The sequence below is a fragment of the Scyliorhinus torazame genome, chromosome 11 (assembly GCF_047496885.1).
Source record: "Scyliorhinus torazame isolate Kashiwa2021f chromosome 11, sScyTor2.1, whole genome shotgun sequence".
NCBI lineage: Eukaryota > Metazoa > Chordata > Chondrichthyes > Carcharhiniformes > Scyliorhinidae > Scyliorhinus > Scyliorhinus torazame.
In genome coordinates, this window is record NC_092717.1 from 135,161,629 (window position 1) to 135,181,760 (window position 20,132).

At 50.9% G+C, this 20,132-nt stretch overlaps 1 protein-coding gene and 1 long non-coding RNA gene across 5 annotated transcripts in view; one reads left to right on the top strand and one right to left on the bottom strand.

Annotated features, from left to right (window-relative positions):
* The window catches only part of LOC140385541 (peroxidasin homolog), a 757,374-nt gene that overhangs the window by 364,227 nt on the left and 373,015 nt on the right, over nucleotides 1–20,132 (top strand). For all 4 annotated transcript variants that reach the window (XM_072467791.1, XM_072467793.1, XM_072467792.1 and 1 more), the window contains exon 4: nucleotides 7,136–7,207. In XM_072467791.1, coding sequence (XP_072323892.1) covers nucleotides 7,136–7,207 — 72 coding nt within the window. The remainder of the gene's footprint in view (nucleotides 1–7,135; nucleotides 7,208–20,132) is intronic.
* LOC140385542 (uncharacterized) overlaps nucleotides 1–20,132 on the bottom strand; it is a 48,039-nt gene that overhangs the window by 22,744 nt on the left and 5,163 nt on the right. The window contains exon 2 of the long non-coding RNA XR_011933399.1: nucleotides 10,505–10,565. This is a non-coding gene — a long non-coding RNA (uncharacterized lncRNA). The remainder of the gene's footprint in view (nucleotides 1–10,504; nucleotides 10,566–20,132) is intronic.

The following is a 20,132-nucleotide window of genomic DNA, read 5'->3' on the forward strand; positions in this document are numbered from 1 at the left end:
CTGAGAGCCCAGAGTCCTTTAGTTCAAGTCCAGCATCTTCTTTTAATAAAAGTCCACACCTAGTCAGAGCAAATTAGGTTAACAGACCGCCGTCACTGTACAGCACTGAGAAAACTAATTGCCCGTTAGTTCAAGTCCAGCTTCTTTTCTTTAATAAAAGTCCAAACCTGTTCTGGTGTCTCAAAGTAGTTGTGGAGTTCCTCAAACGTAACCCAAAGCTTCGCAGGATACAACATTCCAAACCTCACCTCCTTTTTGAAGAGGGCTGCCTTTACCTTGATGAGTCCTGCACGCCTCTTGGCCAGCTCCGTTCCCAAGTCCTGGTAGATGCGCACCTCACAATTCTCCCATCTGCTGCTCCTCTCCGCCTTGGCCCATCGCAGCACACGTTCCCTGTCAGCAAGCCGGTGAAATCGGACCACCAAGGCCCTCGGTCGGTCGCCCGTCCTGGGCTTCCTTGCGGGGACTCTATGCGCCCCATCCAACTCCAGGGGGACTCTCTGCGCCTCGAGCATACCTTTCACGTATGCACTGACCTCCGACCCCTCGCAGCCCTTGGGGAGGCCAATGATCCTCAAATTCTGCCTCCTGGCTCTGTTCCCCAGCTCTTCAAGTTGCTCCTGCATCCTCCTCTGGCGGGCGTTCAGCTCTTCCACCTCGTGCTCCAGCTCCGCCACCATGTCCGCCTGGCTGGAGAGCTTCACCTCGACCTCCCTGAGCACCTTCTCCTGGACCGCCTGCACCTTGACCATTCGGTCCATTACCGCCCTCATCGGGTCCAACGTGTCCCTCTTCAATTCGGCGAAGCAGTTCTTTAAAAACTCCATCTGTTGCTCCCTTGGCCAGTGAGCCTCCGCTCCCTGGTCCCTGCCGTCCGCCATGTTTCGCCGCCTGACCTGGGGTCCCCGCTGCTCCCGCTTTGAGCCCTGCTGCTCCACTCGACCACTTCTGGTCCAGCCACTCATACCCTGGGGGGGGGAAGCCTCTTCCCTATGGTCCCCTTAACCTAACCAGGTCGCCAGGTCCCGTAAAAGTACGTTCAAAAGGTCCGTTTGCCCATCGCGGGCGGGAGCGATCCGACCTGCGACCTGCTTCCTCGAGGGCGTCACTAGAAGTGGGGCGGATGGAGGCTGATGTGGATCAGATGCCGACAGCATGGGGTTCAATCCTGTTGCCCAATTCAGGTGGATTCGAGACCTGTCTCCTTGCCCTACTCGTAGTGGAGATTGTGGCACTGTAGGCTGAACTTGCCATCAGGCAGAGATCTCAAGAAGAACAGAAATATACAGCATGGTGATCTCCTTTGACAACATTTTCTAAAATGCAAGAATAAATCAACCAATGTAAACAGTTGTATCTATTTGATTCGAGCCTTATTGCCATGTATGATCTTTGTTCCATCATTCTGTAAGCATGTAATTTGTTAGGTATGATGATCTCATCATCTTTTTTATGTTCTGCTCATAGACCTACTTTCTTAATGTTCCTTTGTTTTGTTCTTCATTGAAGCTAGTTTCTGTGGTACGATTCATGACCGTGCCTTTAAATGTTGGTTAAATTGTAATGAATCAATTCGTTTTTTCAGTTAATGCCACGGGAATTATGTGTGTCCCTCATACTTGGCCATTCCAGCTTTTTCAATGGTTCATTAAGGCAGTTATGTTTCCTTTCATTGTTTAATAGTTAGAACTTCAAACAGGAAACGTGACAAAGCATTTATCTAGCAAGCCTACTTCGTCTGCAAACCATAAAAGATGTTGCCTATCGTAGACTGTATCTGAGCCTGGTGCCTCGAGGCTATCAAGCAAGTAACCTGGGGCGTGATTTAATGGGAAAGAAAGAGTCCCATTTTAGGCAGCGCTGAGATCGACCCCGCTATTAAACAAGACTCTGCTTCATTTTCGTGCCTCAGTCTGGAAAACCCTGCCGAGGCCACACTTATGCTCCGCTCGCCAATGCAGAATGATATTGGGCGGCCCTTTTTAAATGGCAGCCCGATCTCTAGAATCCCCCCCACCATGGTCTCCAGACCCCCTCAACGCCCCAACCTACCAATTAGGGGGTCTTCAAGCCCCCTGTACCCCACCTCATAAGGGCAGGGCACACCCAGGCCCAATACCTAGAATGGGCAAGATGCCACCTGGGCACCTGGACACTGCCAGCTGAGCACCCTGACAGTGCCCCTGCCAGACTGGCAGTTTCACCTGGGCACTCTGGTATTACCAGGGTGGCACTGCCACATTGCCTGGGTGCCATTGGGAGTGCCGGGGTACCACCCTGCCCAGAGCCCGACTACCCAGTGGCTCCCAATCACCTGGAAGAACACCCCCAAGTGCCGGGATGCTTGGTCCTCCTTTGTGGAAACCAGTGCTAAATGCCACCCGGTCAGGATCTCCGAGGCAAGGCCATTAGGTCCCGCGCTTTGGTTAATTCCGGCACAGATGTATTCAAGTGAGATTAACTACGCACTTGAATATGCAAACTGGATCACGCCCATTGAGGGTGCGATTTCGAGATTGTTAGATTCAGTAAATTACAATATCATTATTAGACCCCTACGATATCATTATTAGATCCCTACGATGTTATCTGTTGTAAATTCTATGGATTGTCAGCTGCAGTTAGTCAGGATCCATAGAATGAATGGTGCAATGATGAATGTAAGGAGCAAAAGTCTGTGTCGTGAAACTTCAGTGTGCTGGCACATATTATAGGATGTAAGAATTTAACATGACTGTCACCAAGTGACTTTGCTTCTGGAACATCATTCCATGAGACACCTCTCAACGAGTGTTTCTTGGGCAAGGTTTTCCTGGAAAATGACAAAGGCTGATCGCAAGCCCGGAAAGCAGTGGCAGCTTTCTCAGCCGAATAATGCAGCACTTAGAAAAAAATACTTGAAGTCATGGGGTCACTAAAGGGCGGCCTCTGATTCACCCAGCCTGCCAGCAACTTAGACAGCCAAGGATCGGGGTGCCATTTTGAAAGGTGCAGAGACAGCAAGCCAGTTCACCCCCCCAGCACTGCACATACATTGCCCCTTGGCACTGCCGAGACACTACCCAGCATTACCAGGCATGAGCCTCTCCTCCCCTGAGTGGGGGATGATTCCAGTGTAGGGGTCTAATAATGATATTGTAATTTAAGAGAATGATGTTTCTGACGTTGAATGTTGAGAAATATGTCCCGTCACTGACAGGGGGCGGGGACAATTGCATCACACACTTACGCCGACGTAAAACGCAGCTCTTGTGATACTTTCTAATCCCATCGTCGAACTCGCACACGTGAACAGGAGTAGAAAATCCTGGCCATTATCTGTGCGAATCAATTAACTGCTTTGTTGTTTATCTGAGAATGTACTTGCCTTATTAATTCACTGAGATTGCAAGCTTCTTTCTGACGATGCAAGGGGCTTACAGACTCAACCACCACCTTCCTTATGATCAGTGCTGTTGAATGTAACAACATTCTCTCTTTTACTCCAACTATTGTACCCCTCTTTTCTTTAATTTTCAACACCAGCAGTCTTTTCTATTTTGTTGTATCAAACATTGCAGTACTTCTTCCAAGAACCTGTTCAGAACTTTAACTGCATACATCTGCTTAAATAGTTCCAATACTTGTAGTTCTCCCAAAGCAGTGTTTGGTAATGAAGTCCTGACTTTTGACTCAATAATGAAAGAGCAGCAATATATATCATGGGCTTTATTTCATCAGATAGAGAGAGACTATCTGCTCTCCATATATGATATCCCTTACCCAATGAAACAAGTATTCTTCATGGCTCCTGACCATCATCCTTAATCAACTCTGCCTCCCCCCAATTCCCTTCCATCTTTATCAATGCCCTCTCCAAAAAATCTCTTGTCAGTGAAAGCCTCTTCTTTGCTAACATTGAACCCATTAACTCTAAATTGCTGATGACCTATCTTCCCTTACTATCAGCTGACACAGATTTCTTCTCCTTAAGCACTTTCCAAACCAATATCATCACCAGGCCATCACCATCTCGAAACCCTTGAATGTGCTATCAGCTCTCGAATCCATGCTCATTTCTCTAGCAATTCTATTTGAATTGCTTTGTCAGGTTTCCACGACTTCCAGAACATTGGGGGCGATTCTCCGAGCCCCGTGCCGGGCCGGAGAATCACTGCAACCGCGCCACGCCGCCCCGATGCCGGCGCGCGATTCCCTGAGGTGCGGAGAATCGCCGCCATTTGCGGCGGCGCGTTTGACGCAACGCCGGCCGCGGGAATCGGCGGGGCCGCCGATTCTCCGGCGCGGATACGACAGAGCCCCCCGGCACCATTCACCCCTGGTCGCTGCCGGCGGGAACTCTGTGCCAAGGGTCGGGTGGACGGCCTGTGGGGTGGGGAAAAGCGATCCTTCACCGGGGGGGGGGGCCTCCAATGGGGTCTGGCCCGCGATCGGGGACCTCTGATCGGCGGGCCTACTTTGTTGCGCGGCCGGCCCCTGAACACCGCGCCATGTTGAGTCGGGCCGACGCGTTGAAGAAGTCCCCCACGCATGCGCAGGTTGGTGCGGCCCAACTGCGCATGCGCGGGTTGGCAAGGCACCCGTTTGGCGCCGAGAAGGGAGGCTGGAGCAGCATGAACCGCTCCAGCACCGTGCTGGCCCCCTGTGGGAGACAGAATCGGTCGGACCCGGGCCCGTTTCACACCGTCGTGAAACGCGACGCGTTCACGATGGCGCGAACACTTGGTCTCCATTTTGGAGAATCGCCCCCATTATTTTTTGTTTCGATGATAGAGCTTCATTATTCCTTGTACTCCTTCAGCTCTCTGCAGCTGTTGAATATGAGCAACCTAATCAAACTCTTCATCCTCATCCAATGCTTCTGCTCTATTCTCAGCTTGGTACTTTTCCTCACGTGGCTCCACTCCTGCCCATTTGATCATAGCCCAGAACATCTTCAACATGACTTATTTTCTTATCCTATAACAGAGCAACACTCTTCACCCCTTATCTATCTCACTTTAATGCAGCTTCTTGGCAACACCATCCATAGATATTGGGTGGAATTTTGTTTAGCGGGTATTGCCTGCCAGTGCTGCCTCTTTAACAGAAGGACCACTGAACCACATGTTAATCAGGCAGATGTGAGGCCAACTGTGGGCCTTCCTCTGGAATCAGGTCCCCAGGGGCAGAAATCTTGCCTGGTGGGAGCAGTTGGCTAATCAAAGCACAGCAGCTCTTGCGCTCAACAGTACCACGGGGGAGACCATGGCTGCTGCCAGAAGTACACCCCCTGGAGTGTCAAAATCACAGGTGGCCCCAAAAGTTAAATGTTGTAGGTGGGGGAGGGGGGGGGGGGGAGTGGTTCAAGGGATGAGGCTGTGTGGGGTGGGTGGGGGGGGGGGGGGTATAGAGAGGTGTCAGAGGCTGACTCCCAGTGAGACCCTTCCTTCCTTCTTAATGCCAGTCCCTCAATCAGGCAATGGTGATGCCTTTGATCGAGAGTCAAGGGCATTCCCACCCCCCACCCCTTTAGGAGGTGACAAGCTGCCTGCTGGGTAGGAGCATTTGTGAATGCCATATGGCGACAGGCCCACTGGAAGCTTGTAATGCCAGTGGTGTTGGGATGAGGCCTTTAAGTCGTCCTTAATTGGTCACTTAAGGTTCTCAATTGATGGTAGGGCAGGAAGGTTGACCATGGGCCTCACACCCAGAACTTAATTCAGGTGGAGATGAGAAGGCAGTGTTCAGGTATGCCATCATCGCACCTAAATCCATGCCTTTCTTGCCTCCAAGCTTGCCACCAGCAAAAGAACAAGATTCCACCCATGAAGTCCGCTTCCACATATGCATTAATGACACCCAATTCTATCTTTACAGCACTGCTGTGCTGGCATATTACCTGGCTGACATTCCGTTTTGAGCAGCAACTTCCTTTAGCAAAAACGCTTGGATGATTTGAGCCATTGCCTTTGGACCCTTGCTGCAAACCATGTGGGCTTATCTCCAACTCCATCCCCTTTCTCAACCAGGATGTTCCCAAGCTCACTCTAATTGACCCTGAACTGAGTTTCCAACCACATGTATTCTCCATCATGAAGTGTGTCTACATTCATTTCTGTACCATCGCCTATCCAGACCCTACCTCAACCCAGTTGATGATGAAACCTTCAGTTATATATTTTTCACTTCAAGATTCAACTGTTCGATGTTGTCCTGACTGGCCTTCCATCCTCCACTAACTGTAAGCTTTAATAAGAAGTCTTACAACACCAGGTTAAAGTCCAACAGGTTTGTTTTAAACACTTCAAACACTCCAACGCCGGCATCTCCACAACATTTAAGCTTTAGCTCATGGAAAACTCTGCTCTCCTATCAATTCTGTCCTCCTTGATCTACACATGCTATTTGCTTTTCAAAATCTCAAATTTCAAATGATTATACTCCTGTTTAAATCCTTCAATGGATCTTACCCTCACTATCTCTGTAGCCTCTTCCAACCCTTCAAGTCTGACCCCTCCAGGTATTTGACTCGCTTTCTGATTCCCATCTTATTGCATCTTTCTTTGCCTGTCGATTTTTAAGTTACGCCTCTATGAAATATCTTGCAATGTTTTCTACTTAGCACTGTTGCTTCACAGCGCCAGAGTTCCAGGTTCGAATCCCAGCTTGGGTCACTGCCTGTGCGGAGTCTGCACGTTCTCCCCGTGTCTGTGTGAGTTTCTCCGGGTGCTCTGGTTTCTTCCCACAAGTCCTGAAAGACGTTAAATTGCCCTTTAGTTGTAAAAACATTATTATTATTAAGAAGTTATCAAACACACCATAAGACTGGTAAAGCAGAACTACAAATGACTGACGAGGGCTGAGGATTTCCTGCAATGCACACCAGTGAACTGTCACACGTCATTGTGATTTGCTGTATATTGCAAAGCAGTGTGAAATAAACATCGATCTATGGGTGAAAGTGTTCCTGCAGGTCAAAATGTGGGTGCTGAAAATAGAAAGAATTATTAGTTATAAAGACCTGTGGAGAAAATGTATTATAGAAAATGGGAAAAAGACAGATAAATGGAATTTCAGTTGTTAACTATGGGAGATGAGCTGGCACATACATTGAAAAATGTGTTCTCTGGTTCAATTTCTTATTTATTTTCAGCTACCTGTACAAGAACAACATTCGTACAATTGACAGGCAAGCATTTAAAGGGCTTGTTTCACTGGAGCAGCTGTAAGTAAACTTCATGCTTTCTAAATATTTTAGAAATGCTTTTATATTAATAATATGTTTCTGTACCTTTTAAAGTCTTTGGCACTGAAATTCCTGGGAGTCTCTACCATCTGTGTAAGTGTGACAGAGCTTAATTCCCAACCTTTCTAGTCCAAAGTCCCAGTCCCAGTAACAAATCCTGAAGTTGAGGCTATACGCATAACCAGGGCAAGTGACTGACACCTTTAAGTCCACTTCAGCAATGTTTGCTCCAATATGCTTGCAGTTGGCCTGCTTCCTGCTTGCGGTCTCCCCATATACACTGGACTGCAGGAAATAAATGAAGAAAAGGAAGAAAGACTTGCATTTCTTTCTGGCCACTGTATTTTTGACTACAGGACATCTCAGTCAATTAAGTATTTTTGAAGTGTAATCACTATTGTGACTACACTTGAACTCTAGAATGGGCTCAAACTCTAGAATGGGATTTGAACCCAGAACCTTGTGGCTCAGGGATGAGATTGCTTCAAACTAAGTCACAGGTTTCATTCCTATCAGAGATTGTGTTCTCAGGGCGAGTTAAATTAATCTGCTTTGAGGTATATTATGTACAGTTCTCTGGGGAAGCTTTGGGGCTTTTAACAGGCATTGGGTTCATTTAATTTATTAGAAAATGCTCTGAATGGAAGTTACATCAAAACCCTTGAGAGTCCCCCAGACACACGTACTTAATATATCCTCGCCATACATCACAGGCCACAGCAAACTGGGTAGGATTATGGGGATACCAAATTTCACACCAGCTTCCTGAACACCATTAGCAGAAATCAGTCTTCCCCCAGGAGGTTCAGGGCCTTTGTTTTTAATACAGCTATTTAATAATACTATTTCTCCTCTCCATTTTAAGTACATCGAAAGGCAATTGTTCTACTCAAAGTTGAGCTGCTGCTCCATAATCAGTTGTGTGAAATTGTATTTCTTTCCCTCACTCTGAGGGTTCCAATCAGTGACTCATCATTTCCCAACTCTGTACATTCCCCAATATGCCACCTACATTACACTCAATGTTGCAGCTGCAAAGGGCAACTTCTCATCAGGAGAGTTAAGGGTGCAAAATTGGTCTCTGTAATATGTGTTGTTTGAGTGCTATACATGTGGCTGGGGGACCAAAATAGTGTCTCTCCTGACACATGTGCTATGTTGGTGAGGCAATTGGCAAGTACATGGTTAACATCTATCAGAAGTATCCAAAGAAGGTTGATCGCGATGCCAATAAGCATGCAACACTGATTTGATGCCAAGGCTGCCATTTTGAGGCTCAACACTCCAGCCGATGCCCCCCTCTCGTCCTCGTGCAGCTGATTATGCATTACGAAGAAGGAAGGAACACCCACTAGTGCCATTTAAAGGGATCTTCAACGACTTACAGGTTAGTTGTTTGTTGATTTCTTCTGGATGTTGTATCAATTTTACAAGTATTTACTTATTTTAAGAGTTCTTTCAAGTTGCAGGGTCATACAAAGGATGATGATACAAATGCTAAAGGACTTTTTGCTCACTTCAAGGTTTCTGCATAGACCAATTGCTTTCAAGCATGTGTGCACAGGTAGACGTTCCCTGCAGAATTGGTGGACTGAGCAGAGGCCACACAGTGCAGGAAAAACAGCTAGAAAAGAGAGATGAAGGAGGGGAGGAGTTCTTTCAGAAGGAGAAAACCTGCACACGATGCCCAGGGAGCACATAACTGAACCTCAGTGCGGAACAATATGTCAGATGTCTATGTTTCAGTAAAGATATTAGGCCAGATTTTTGTTAATGAGGCAGATTCATCTCCATAATGGCCCCGGCACGCACTATATCTGCTTCAAGGAGGCAAGGTAGAATCAAATGTGGCACACTGACCCTGGAAGTAGTTTGGAGGAGATCACAGAGGCGTGCAAGTGCTGAGGCAGGCTGATTAGAAGGCTCTCCTTGGTTTTCTGTGATTTTGCCCCAGCTGTATTAAAGGCTGTTTGGCTCTCTAGCCCTCAGCTCTCATATTCCTTCATCCCCTGCCCCCCACCTACAACCCCATTCTTCGCATCTCCCATGCTCCCACATACTCCCATTTACCCTCTAAACCCACTCACCCAGTATGCACAATGTATATCGCTAATGAGTCGTATAAAAACAATGGCATGTCTTGAAATGTTCATGAAAATAAAACACTCCATCTGGAATCTTCTTTGAAGAAGGACTGCTGCTCTCACAACCTTATAAAACTGTCCATCAGGCACTGTCGTTCAGAGTCAATAAGAGAAACTATAACCCACTTCACACCTCAATCATATCCAAATCAACATCCAGATATTGAACAAAAACAGATCAAAGGAAGAATAACTTATTAGAACCTCAAGCCAAGTTTCATAGTGAGGCATCTAGAAACTGTATGAAAAGAAACAGATGACCAGATACCATTCCTCCAGATAGCCTTCTTATGAATGTTTGATTGAGCTCAAAGACTCACTAATTGATCACCTCAGCAAGGCCCTAGTTACACAGATTGATGTAAAGTATTAGCTTTGATTATTGACATCCTTATGAGGTTTTAATTGGATGACAAAGGCTATGTTCTGACAAAATGGCTCATGATTCCAGTGCAAAACACTCACACAATTGCACAGCATGCATCCATTGTAAAGCATGCTGCCACAAATATGATGGAGTATACCACTGATGTACTGATACAATCCTTCCATTGACTGGGTTGCTATAGAGGAGCCCAGAGGAGACAGCAAAGCAGGTGTCAAGATTCTTGGTGGTCTACTAGATTCTGCATAAACTATTCATCAGCTTTTACCACTAGTAGCTGAGGAACAGGAAGAGGAGGAGCAGAGTGTGGAAGGGAGGAGACACCTCCCTTGTGGGTTGGGTCCACAAGTGTGCAAATTGAGTTGACCACCATTTTCATGTTAGAAAGGATGGATTCCAAGCCCTGTAAATGTTATGTGCCAAGTGGATCTTGGCATTCCTCCCTCCTCCTTGATAGTGACTGCAGGTTTTTTGTCAAACCTGCCAATGTACCAATTATTTATTTTGTGCATACTCATCAGTATTCGTTGGAAAACTGCTCTCCTGAAGTCCTCACCTCCGTTCTCCGCAATGTGACTGTTTGCAACTTTTCCCTCTAGGAAGCTGTCATTTCCCCCTGTCCTGGTGTAGCCCAAACAAGCTTTATGTCTTACCACATGCAGATCCTGCCTCTAATCTATGTGAAAAAGGTGTAGTGTCAGTACTAATCTGATGGCACTGGGTGTGAAATCAAGTGATGTGCTGTACCTTCATCATCACTCTTCCTTGTTGTTCCTCCACCCTCTGGTCAGGTGCAACTCTTGGGTATCTGTAAGGAAATAGGCACAACGTTATGGTTGCAGTTAGCATGTGGGGGGAGGAGGAGGAAAGATCTGCATGCTTACACCGTTTACCTCTTGTAAATCGAAGAGATTGCCAGATTTCATTGGCGCGATTCTCCGACCTCCCCACCGGGCCGGAGAATCGGCGGGATGCCGCACGCAACGTGCCACACCACCAGGACGCCATTCGCACGCCCGTGAAAAAACGAGTGGGCGGGCATGGCGCCGGGCCGCATGGAGAATCGCCGCAATCGAAAAATTCCGAGTCCCCCCGGCACCATTCTAACATGCTCTGGGCCAGTGCGACCTCGGGGTTGCAGGGTCCGGGGGCGGCCTGTGGGGGGGAAGGGGGGTCCAACCCCGGGGAGGGCCTCCGTAGTGGCCTGGCCACCGATCAGTGGGCCGGCCCCTTTGGCTGCGGACCACTTTTCTTCCGCACCCACTCCTGGATCCCTGCGCATTTGGCGTCAGGGCTGGCGCGGGGATGACGGCCAATGCGCATGCGCTAGTTGGCGCCGACCCAACTGAGCATGCACGGACCCCGCAGTGCCGGGTCGATGCCGGGACCAGCAGCTGGAGCGGCAATGCACCGCTCCAGCGCAGTGCTGGACCCCCAGGACCAGAGAACTGGGCCTCGGAACCGGTACCGGTGCCGGCGCCGGAGTAAAGTACTCCCGTTTTGGCGCAGGCGCCGACCAGAGAATCGCGGCCAATATGTTTGGGCAGCACGATGGCACAGTGGTTAGCACTGCTGCCTCACAGCTCCAGGGACCCAGGTTCAATTCCAGCCTCAGGTGACTGTCTGTATGGAGTTTGCATGTTCTCCCAGTGTCTGCGTGGATCTCCTCCAGGTGCTCCGGTATCATCCCACAGTCCAAAGATGTCCAGGTTTGGTGGATTGGCCATACTAAAATACCCCTTCCCTTATTGTCCAAATGGTTAGGCAGGGTTACTAGGTTACGGAGATAGGTTGGAGGCATGGGCTTAAGCAGGGCGCTCTTTCCAAGGGCCGGTGCAGACTTGATGAGCTGAATGGCCTCCTTCTGCACTGTAGATATTCTACGATTCTAAGGAGGATTAGGTACGAGCACCTTCAATGGTTTCAGCCCCACCACTAGCCACAACCTCAGCAACTGCCATCCCAATAGTGGCCAACGAGGTGTGCTCCATGGTGTTTAGGAGATGCCACCTCCAGTTGTGTACCACCATGTCCTGCAGGAGAAAGAAAATTATGCTAGTGAGTGTTATACAGGTGTTTGGGTGACGCCATTGCCTTGTTTGTAAAAATAAAATCTGAATTTTTTTAGCTTCTACATTCACACATAAGTACGTCTCAATATTTAAGTAGATATATGTAAAGATATTTAGAAGTGATTTTATTTTCTTGGTTTTTGTTTCCTGCTTAGATGCCTGTGAAAATCCTTTAATGGGATTGGCTGCCTTGATAAGTTGCTGACATCACTCCAACTCAACTCTTTGATCGTCCAATGAAGAATGTTGCAATCAGTTATAGCCACACTGCATGGTGGTAGAGGTGACATTTTCACCAGCGAGGTCACTAATTCTCTCATCCAGACTTACAGATTTGCTAGCAGTGCCTGCCCTTGCCTCTGTGCTGACCACAAAATACAGGCCATTTTCTTCCATAAAGCTCTAATTAAATGCCATAGAGCGAATTGATAGGTCTCTTTATTACACATTCTGTTTTAACTCTGCTATATTGATACATTTCACAACTAACGCATTAGTTAAAATTTTCCCTTCATTTCTGCCCAGTTTCTATCCTGAGCGGAATGCTGGATCTTTACCCATTGTATGTGTCATTTCTATTTCTAGTATGTAATTTATCGGGAAAAGCAAGACCCTGTCTGAGACCAACAAATGATTCCCTTAAATAGTAAAACATGGTCAGGAATATCGGGCGTCATTCTCCGCCGGCGGGAGTCTCCGTTCTGCCGGCGCCCGGGGGTTTCCCGATGGCGTGGGGGTGCCCCACAATGGGAAACCCCATTGACCGGCCGGTGTTACGGAGACTCCCGCCGGCCGGTCGGCGCAGAAATGTGGCGGGGCGGGTAGGAGAATTTCGCCCATCATGTCTGTTTCTCATAAGGTTGAACCACGTAGGACATTCAGTCATTTTTATGCCGACTTGAATAGAGTCCTGGTAATAGCAAGTGGACAGAAAGGGTGTGATTTTAGGGAGTTTAGCAACCAGGAAACCTGAAAATACAGGATTCCTAGGGGCACTGTTGGCGGTTCCAGATAACAGCTGGGGAGGGGTTGAAGGAAGGGGTCAAATTTTGTGGGTGGAAGTGATTGGCCAGATCACAGGGAAGGTGGGGGTTGATCAGATGCTAGAGGTATATAGGTATGGGGATTATATAAGGACATAATGACATGATAAGCTGGAGTAGGTCTTTTTGTCCCTTGAGCATGCTCCACCATTCAGTAAGATCTTCCACCTCAACTCCATCTTCCCTCACTGTATCTCTTAATTCTCTTGGTTTCCAAAAATCTATCAGCCTCTGTCTTGAATATACTTAACCACGGAGCATTCACAACTCTTCTGGGGATAAAGAATTCCTAAGATTCACAACTCCTTGAGTGAAGATATTTCTCTTCATCACAGTCATAATGGATCAACCCATTATTCTGACTCTGGGACCCTGTCTTAGTTTCCAGCCAAGGGAAACATTTTTTCAGCAACTGCTCTGTTAATCCCCATAAGGTTTTCATATGTTTCAATGGCATCATGGGCTAAATTCTCCGCCTCGCGACGCTGCAAACGTGAACCGCAATCGGGTCGAGAATTGGGCCTCCACCCAAAATTGGGGTCTGTGCCTGACGCCAATTTGGGCACCATGCTCTGGTCCCTACCTGATTGCAATAATGAGGCAGGTAGTTGCATTAATTTAAATGCATTTTGCATGTTTGACATACTATGCACTGGGCCTCTGCGATGCTCCAACACTCTCAGATGGAAGTCACGCGGGCGCGATTTATGGGGACTGGGAGCCACGGGGAGAAAGAAGATAAGCAACGTTTAAAAAACTGTTAAATATTGTATCGGGGTGGCTGTCAGGGCTGGGGGGGATTGGTCAGGGATGACCTGGCTCAGGCAGCCATTGCTGCGGCATTTGTTTTTAATGCACCCATTTGGTACAAGTTACATGCTCTTGGCTGCTCACTATGCTGACTGCTCACTGTGTCCTGTAAATGTTCACAGAGCCACTGGTCATTTGGGAGCTAACCAATCCACCCATCTGGAAACCCACAGACCCCACTGACCCATCAATGGGATGGGTGTGGCCAAGCTAAATCAGTGGCACACCAGGTGCTACCATTCCTCAGTGCACTCATCAGAAGCGCAGTCCCCCTGCAGGGGAAGCAAAGAAAAAGCAGAGATCACCCCAATCAAACGACACATGCACCATGACCTTTGGCACCCTCTCTGGCACCCTATCTCTCTCAGAACAGAGACCTCACCAGTCACACTATCAACTAGCTCATTCCATAGGACCATCAGGTATCTCCAAGCCCTGCCTGTCCACTGCGCCCCTGCTCCCATCCATCCTACCTCCAGACAGGTTGTCAGAACCTTTGTGTTACACCCAGGACTCTCAGCACAAAGCAGCTACAGCCCCAACAGGTGCACCCCCCCCCGCCCTTGGCTAACACATCTGTGGGCCCTGCCCACATGCATGCCACTAAGCATGGAGCTGGTCAGTGGCACACCGTGACCCCCTTCCACCCCACAACCTGGTGCCGCCCTGCTGGTATCAAACATGCCCAGCTAAGGACAAAAACCATAGCAGACCCCACAGGACGGCGCAGGACAAGGACCACAGAGTGTATTGCTGGCATGGCTAGAGCCAGCCACTGGGACCCCTGCTGGCAGGGATGGGTTGTGGGGTTAGAGGCTCCCCGATGCCTGGCACCGATGGGGCCAGCGGTGCAGTGCGGAAGGCAAAGTGTTGTGGCGAACAGCCGGGGATGGGGGTGGGATGGGGAGGTGCGGGGGATTGACATGCAGGGACAAGAGCTGCAGGAAATCCTGAGCCACTGTGTAGCCCATTGGACCTGGATGGGCACAGGACTTCTCACCATGCTAACGTGTCTGCCCTTCACCCCTGCGGACAATGAATTTCTGAGTTCAGCCAGGACTGGCCAGGGCGGCCCTTGCAGGCTGCATGAACAGAAGCTGCTCAGGGAGGACCCTACGGAACAGAAGCCTGTCCCAGAGGATCAGGGGCCAGCTGATGAGGCTGGAGAGCCAGCTGACCAACAGGCTGAGGAGGAGATGGGAAGGGGGTGCAGCATCAGGCGTCACGTATATCAGCAACACCTGTCTTTTGAGGACCTGTCAGACCAAGCGTGCCACTGAAGACTTTGGCTGAGCAGAGAGACAGTGTGACATCTCTGCCGGATCATGGCCCACCTGGAACCCCGGGAGTATGGGGGAGGACACTATCTCCCTGTGTCCATCAAGGTGACAGTCGCCCTCGATGTCTATGCCACAGGGTCCTTCCATGTGCCGAGTGGGGACCTGTTCGGAATCTCACAAACGTTCATACACAGGTGCATCCGTGCTATCACAAATCCCCTAAATGCCCGGGCGGCGTACTATATTAACTTCAGTGTGGACTGAGCCCACCAGTTGTTCGGGCAGTGGGATTGGCCACCATCGTAGGTATGCCCCAGGTCCAGGGGGTGATCAATGGGACAAGTGTCCCCCCATGAGGGGGTTCCCTTCATAATCTGGAAAGGTTTCCACTCCATGAATGTGTAGTGGTCATGCGCGTGTGACTACAAGCTGCATTTAATGCACATCTGCGCCCGATATCTCGGCAGGTTGCACGATGCATTTGTTCTGGTGCACTCGTCGGTGCACGACACGTTCGAGGCACTCCCTCCCTCGGGTGAGGGGTTCGCGTTTGGGCGACAGGGTTTATCCACTGCATATGTAGCTAATAATGGGTGTCTGGAGGCCCCACACATACGTGAAATCCCGTTATGACGGCCAACCAGCGACTAGGGACGTCATCGAGTGGTGCATCGGTATCCTAAAGATGCTGTTCCAGTGCCTGGACTGCTCTGGTGGGGCCCTCCAATACAGCCCTAGGAGGGTCTCCCACATTGTGCTGGCCTGCTGAGTCCCCCACAGCACCATGCTACAGAGCGAAGGAGGAGGAGGGTGAAGGCAGGCCTCGTCCGGTGAGGAGCATGTGGAGGAGGCCAAAGATGGCAGGGCATGGGGCCCAGGCAGGCATATCATGTGTGCATCAGGAATGCTGCGTATGGGACATCCAAATCACCTCCAGCTGCACCGACTGGGTAGTCTAGCCACCAGCTGCTCAAGCATCCTGTCCCACTCCCTCATACCCACCCCCACCCTTGTCTCCCATTCCGGAACTCCATCCCCCCCCCCCCCCCCCCCCGCACCTCAGCACCTGCACTCTCCTCCGAGCTTCCCACCAGCTGCACCATTGGGTGTTTGACCTGGATTGGCAGTATCAGCGGGTCTGGCCCATGGGATGGAGGATGATAATGACCCGCAGTACGATGAGCTCTGTTGCTTCGCATCGTTTGACAAAATCTGACTCCTGCCCTTGGTAGCATGAGCCACTCTCTACCCGGGTGATCCTTGCATGTGTGGTGGCCATTCCATCCCATGGGCCCATCAACCCTTTGGGGAGGCGGGGGTGGGGATCGGGATGAAGTATGGGGAGTGGGGTGGGGGTGGGGGATTGGTTATTGGGGTGGTGCGTGGTGGTTGGTCACTCATTGGGTAGACCCTACCACATGGTGCCCCAGATATCTGGCACCATCTCATGCCGTCTCCAAAGGCGACCCTGGGGGGGATTCTCCTACCGCTTGGAGGCTCTGCCCCATGTCTTCCTCCAGCACCCGCACTCCACATCCCCATCCTCCCACATCCCCCCCCCCCCCTTTACTCGGGACACCCTCCGTACCCAGCCTAACCCATTCCTCACACACTTCAGATAGAGGACAGAGGCAGTTCGGAAGGTCGGGGAAAAATGCCCATTGTGATATAGACAGGTAATGTGCCCTGGACCCTAACGCTACTCTGAGTGCTTCACCCCAGCCAACTTTCTAACTTTCTAATCTTACATGTCCTAATGCTCCTTCTGTGTCGTTCCGCAGGTGGTACATTCGATGTGGAGGCGGCCTGCTGCGTATTCCGCCCTGTCACTTGTGTCCCCTTTGGCAGCAGGCGGAGAAGAAGCCAGGCCATTTCTTTCTTTGTTTTTCCTACCAAAGTGGATATATTCACTCTTACTTCCATTGTATTCCATTTGCAATGCTCTTGTCCACTCTCCTGACCTGTCCTCCCATTGCAGCCCCCATATACCATCTACACCATTTACATTCCCACCCAACGTTATATGATCACCAATGTCAGATATGTTACACTCCGTTCCCTAATCTGGGGCGGAGAATTGCCGGGGGCTGGCGCGAATCCCGCCCCCACCGTGTCCCGAATTCTCCGCCACCAGAGATTCGGAGGGGGCGGGAATCGCGCCGCGCCGGTCGGCGGAAATCGCGCCGTTCGACGGGCCAAACTCCGGGGATTCTCCGGTCCGCGATGGGCCGAAGTCCCACCACTGTCAGCCCACGCCAGCCGGCGTGGATTGAACCACCTTTCGAACGGCGAGCCAAGGCAGCATGGGCGGGCTCCGGGGTCCTGGGGGGGGGCACGGGGCGATCTGGCCCCAGGGGGTGCCCCCACGGTGGCCTGGCCCGCGATTGGGGCCCACCGATCCACGGGCGAGCCTGTGCCGTAGGGGCACTCTTTTCCATCCGCCTTCGCCATGGTCTTCACTATGGCGGAGGCAGAAGAGACCCCCTCCACTGCGCATGCGCGGGGATGCCGTGAGCGGCCGCTGACACATCCCGCGCATGCATCGCACGGCAAAGTAATTTCCGCGCCAGCTGGCGGGCGGAAATCACTCCGGCGCGGGCCTAGCCCCTCAAGGTGAGGGCTCGGCCCCTCAAGATGCGGAGAATTCCGTACCTTTGGGGCGGCGCAATGCCAGACTGATTTGCGCCGTTTTTGGCGCCGGTCGGCGGACCTTGCGCCGATTGCAGAGAATCCCGCCCTTCAATCTCAATATAGATTGTAAATAGTTGAGGCCCAACTGTTGACCATTGTGTTACCCCACCCATTTATTCTCAGTCTGTTTTCTGTCCATTAACTAATCTTCAATCCATGGTAATATATTTGCCCCCAAACTCACAAGTCTTAACCTTGATGCGCAATCAATTACACTCAAGTTGAAGTGATTTCATAACTGAAGGCTTTAATCTACTAGAACCTGTTCCCCAGAAGCTTTGATACAGAAAGTGAAGGCTACTGGACGGCACCATCTCTTATACTCCTCCTTCAGGGCGGAGCTATGTAATACAGCCAATGGTAGACTCCTGGGTCTAACCAGTGGTCATCAGCCTCTCAGGTACCGCAATACCTGGTACTACCACATTCACCCCCTGTTAAAAAAGAGTCCGGCGGGGGTGGTGGTCAGCGGTAACAGTCGCCTTTAACATGGTATGACCAGGTATGGAGGTACCGTGGTGTCGAGGATATTTACAAAGTTCACAGTTAGAGTCACAGCGAAGCAATCAGTCGATCGGGTGGCCTGGTCGTCCTTCAGGAGCGCCTGGGCTTCGGTGGTGATACTGGTGGGGGTCCCGGTAGTTGCGACTCCGGGAGTGTGGTTTCGTCCTCCCTGGCAGCTTCGTCACCCCTAGGCGGCGCTGTTGAGGCAAAAGGTTGACACGGGGGGTGCGCCTGTAGGGGGCGTCGGTGGGTGGGTGGGCCTAGGCAGGAGTGGCAGGAGAACTGACCCTCCAGTGAGGTGCTGTAGGGGGGTGGGGGTGGGGGCAATGGTTCGGGGGTGGGTGGGGTTCCGGCGGGCGCCTGGTCCCGAAGGGAAATGGTATCTTGCCGGCCGTCATGGGCCCCGGTTGCCTATGCATCGCGGGCCATGACCCCCACAGAGCAGCGCTACGCGCAAATCGAAAAAGAATGCCTGGGCTTGCTAACCGATTTAGACAAGTTCCACGATTACGTCTATGGTCTTCCACGGTTCACGGTCGAAACTGACCACCGCCCCCTGGTCAGCATAATAAACAAGGACCTGAACGAGATGACCTCTCGCCTCCAGCGCATCTTACTTAAACTCAGGAGGTACGACTTCCAACTGGTCTACACTCCAGGGAAGGACCTCATCGTGGCGGATGCCCTATCCAGAGCAGTGAGCACGCCGCCAGATGCGGAGGGGTTCGTATGTCAGGTCGAGGCACAGGTGGCCTTGACACCGGCAAATCTGCCGGCTGACGACTCCAGTCTGGCCCGCATCTGCCGAGAGACAGCGGCCGACCCCCTTTTACAGCGAGTGATGCGCCACATGATGGGAGGATGGCTCAAAGGGCAGTGCCCGCAGTTCTATAATGTACGAGACGACCTAGCCATCATTGATGGGATCCTTCTGAAGCTGGACCGGATTGTGATTCCGCACAGCATGCGCCAGCTGGTTCTCGATCAAATACATGAAGGCCACTTGGTGGTCGAGAAGTGTAGACGGAGGGCCCGAGAGGCGGTATACTGGCCGGGCATCAGTGACGATAATGCCAACATGGTGATCAACTGTACAACCTGCCAAAGGTTTCAGCCGGCGCAACCTCCTGAGACACTTCTGCCCCAATAGCTGGTGACGTCCCCCTGGGCGAAGGTGGGTGTCGACCTATTTCACGCGCTTGGCATGGACTATGTTATCATAGTGGACTACTTCTCCAATTACCCAGAAGTCATACGCCTGCACGATCTGACGTCGTCTGCTGTCATCAGGGCCTGCAAAGACACCTTTGCTCGCCACGGCATTCCGATGACTGTCATGTCGGACAATGGGCCCTGTTTTGCCAGCCATGAATGGTGGTCCTTTGGGGCCTCTTATGGCTTCACACACGTGACGTCCAGCCCTCTGCATCCCCAGTCCAATGGAAAGGCGGAGAAGGGCGTTCACATTGCCAAGCGGCTCCTCTGCAAGGCTGCTGCTGCCGGTTCGGACTTCTACCTCGCCCTGCTGGCCTATCGCTCGGCCCCAATAGCCATGGGTCTCTCGCCAGCACAGCTGCTGATGGGTCGCGCCCTCAGAACCACTGTGCCTTCCATCCTGGCACCAACAATAGACCATGCTGCGGTACTGCATAGGATGCAACTGCAGCGCGATCGCCAGAAGAGATCGTACGACACAAGGGCAACTGATCTTCCCTCCCTGGCCCCTGGAGACGACGTCCGCATTCTCCTACCAGACGGTGGCTGGTCAGCACCTGCTGAAGTTCTCCGACGCGTGGCTCCCCGCTTGTTCCTGGTACGCATGCCGGATGGATCCGTGCGTAGGCGCAATTGCCGAGCCCTTCGCTTACTTCCATGCTCGCAACGGAACCATACACCGACGCCGTGTCCTCCACTGGTTCCTGATAGCGACTTTGTGGAGCTGCTATATACCATGCTCCTTCTGTCGCCACCCGTG